This window comes from Echinococcus granulosus (genome assembly GCF_000524195.1).
Source record: "Echinococcus granulosus chromosome Unknown EG_S00041, whole genome shotgun sequence".
Taxonomy (NCBI): Eukaryota; Metazoa; Platyhelminthes; class Cestoda; order Cyclophyllidea; family Taeniidae; genus Echinococcus; species Echinococcus granulosus.
In genome coordinates, this window is record NW_020170421.1 from 549,635 (window position 1) to 550,953 (window position 1,319).

The window sequence follows — 1,319 nt, forward strand, 5'->3', positions numbered from 1 at the left end:
GTTGTTCCTGCCCCCTGGGTGAGCTCGTCTTCATCAACAGTCCAGTCACCTATGGCATTTGCTTATCCGGTGGTATCACCACGTCTGGTGCAGCAGCGTCAGCAGCAGCAGCAGCAGCAACAACAACAACAACAGCTCTATTTGCGTAGTCCAAACGCAAGCATGCCCACAGCTTCAACAGTGCAATGCCTCAAGTCGGCAAGTCTGAGGAGTCCCGTGCGTTTCGCACAAGTCACTGCGGCACCTGCGTTCACACCCTCCGCTGTGGTCTTTCGAAATTACCGTGTGGCTGGTGGTGAGTCCAACTACCAGACTGCAGGCTCACCTATGCAACCGCAAAAGAACGCATTCCAGCAGCCTGATTGTCATCGTACGGGCAGTGGTGGTGGTGGTGGTGCCTGCATTTCTTCAAACAACAGCTCGCTTCTCTCCAAGACCAGTGATCTCAACGACACAAGTGATCCCAAAGACGGTAATTTAATGAAGCTTTCGGCATGCCTATATAGAGGAGGTGAATAATGTCCACTTTGATTGGTTTACTCTAGGTGGCGAGGTGATTCGGATGAACGACACAAGCAAGGTGAAGTGTTGTAGGGAGAGGGAGAATTCGTCCGAGTTCAGTGATGCTATACCACAAGACGTATCACCATCAAGTTATCAGCGCCTCGTGCACGAGAGCGGAGCACCGACTGCCGCGTCGCAGTATGTCATCCACCTGCCGAAGTCCTGCTCACCACTCACTTTTGAGAACTGCCATCCGATGGATTTGCAACACAACACACGGGAAATCTATCCCCTCTCCCCTATTAATGGCGGTGTCGCCAACTTCGTGACACCGACGCATGTTGGTAGGCCTGCGACTGCGGTCAGACCGGTTTTCCGCAGTCGATCGATTGACTCGGAGTTGGACAATCTGTCCTCCTCTGACTACCACCACCCTGTGATGGTGTCACCAGGGGATACGACAAGGAGGGGCAGATTCGTGCATCAGCGAGTTGCACTACCTTCATTGGTTGCACCGGAAAAGCGGTTGAACTTCATCACCACTACGAAGACCCTGAGCCCGGAGATTCGAGGCAGCTTTGTGTGATCAAGTCATTAAACTTACCATCCACACCTATTCCCCCCTCTTCCCCCACCTTATGTTTCTTTTTTCGTTTTTTTCAAACATCGAGTCTGTACAGCTGCTTGCATTGTAAAGCTGACAGAAGGAAGACCAGATTTATGTATGTATTTAAGCCGTGGCAGTGAACGAACTCTTGGGTCGAATGGAGGTAGGGGGGAGGACTGCGAATTTGGGAGATGGTTCATAGGCACTT

General features: G+C 51.6%; 1 protein-coding gene across 1 annotated transcript in view; it reads left to right on the forward strand. All coding sequences in view use genetic code 11, as the record gives it.

The window, feature by feature from the left end:
• Positions 1 to 1,090, forward strand: part of EGR_05538 (Tripartite motif-containing protein 65) — a gene marked incomplete at both ends in the record, with an annotated part of 5,029 nt that extends 3,939 nt beyond the window's left edge. Inside the window, 2 exons of the mRNA XM_024494787.1 lie at positions 46 to 472; positions 546 to 1,090. Of these exons, the coding sequence (XP_024350835.1) occupies positions 46 to 472; positions 546 to 1,090 (972 nt within the window). The remainder of the gene's footprint in view (positions 1 to 45; positions 473 to 545) is intronic.
• Between the last annotated feature and the right edge of the window lie 229 nt (positions 1,091 to 1,319).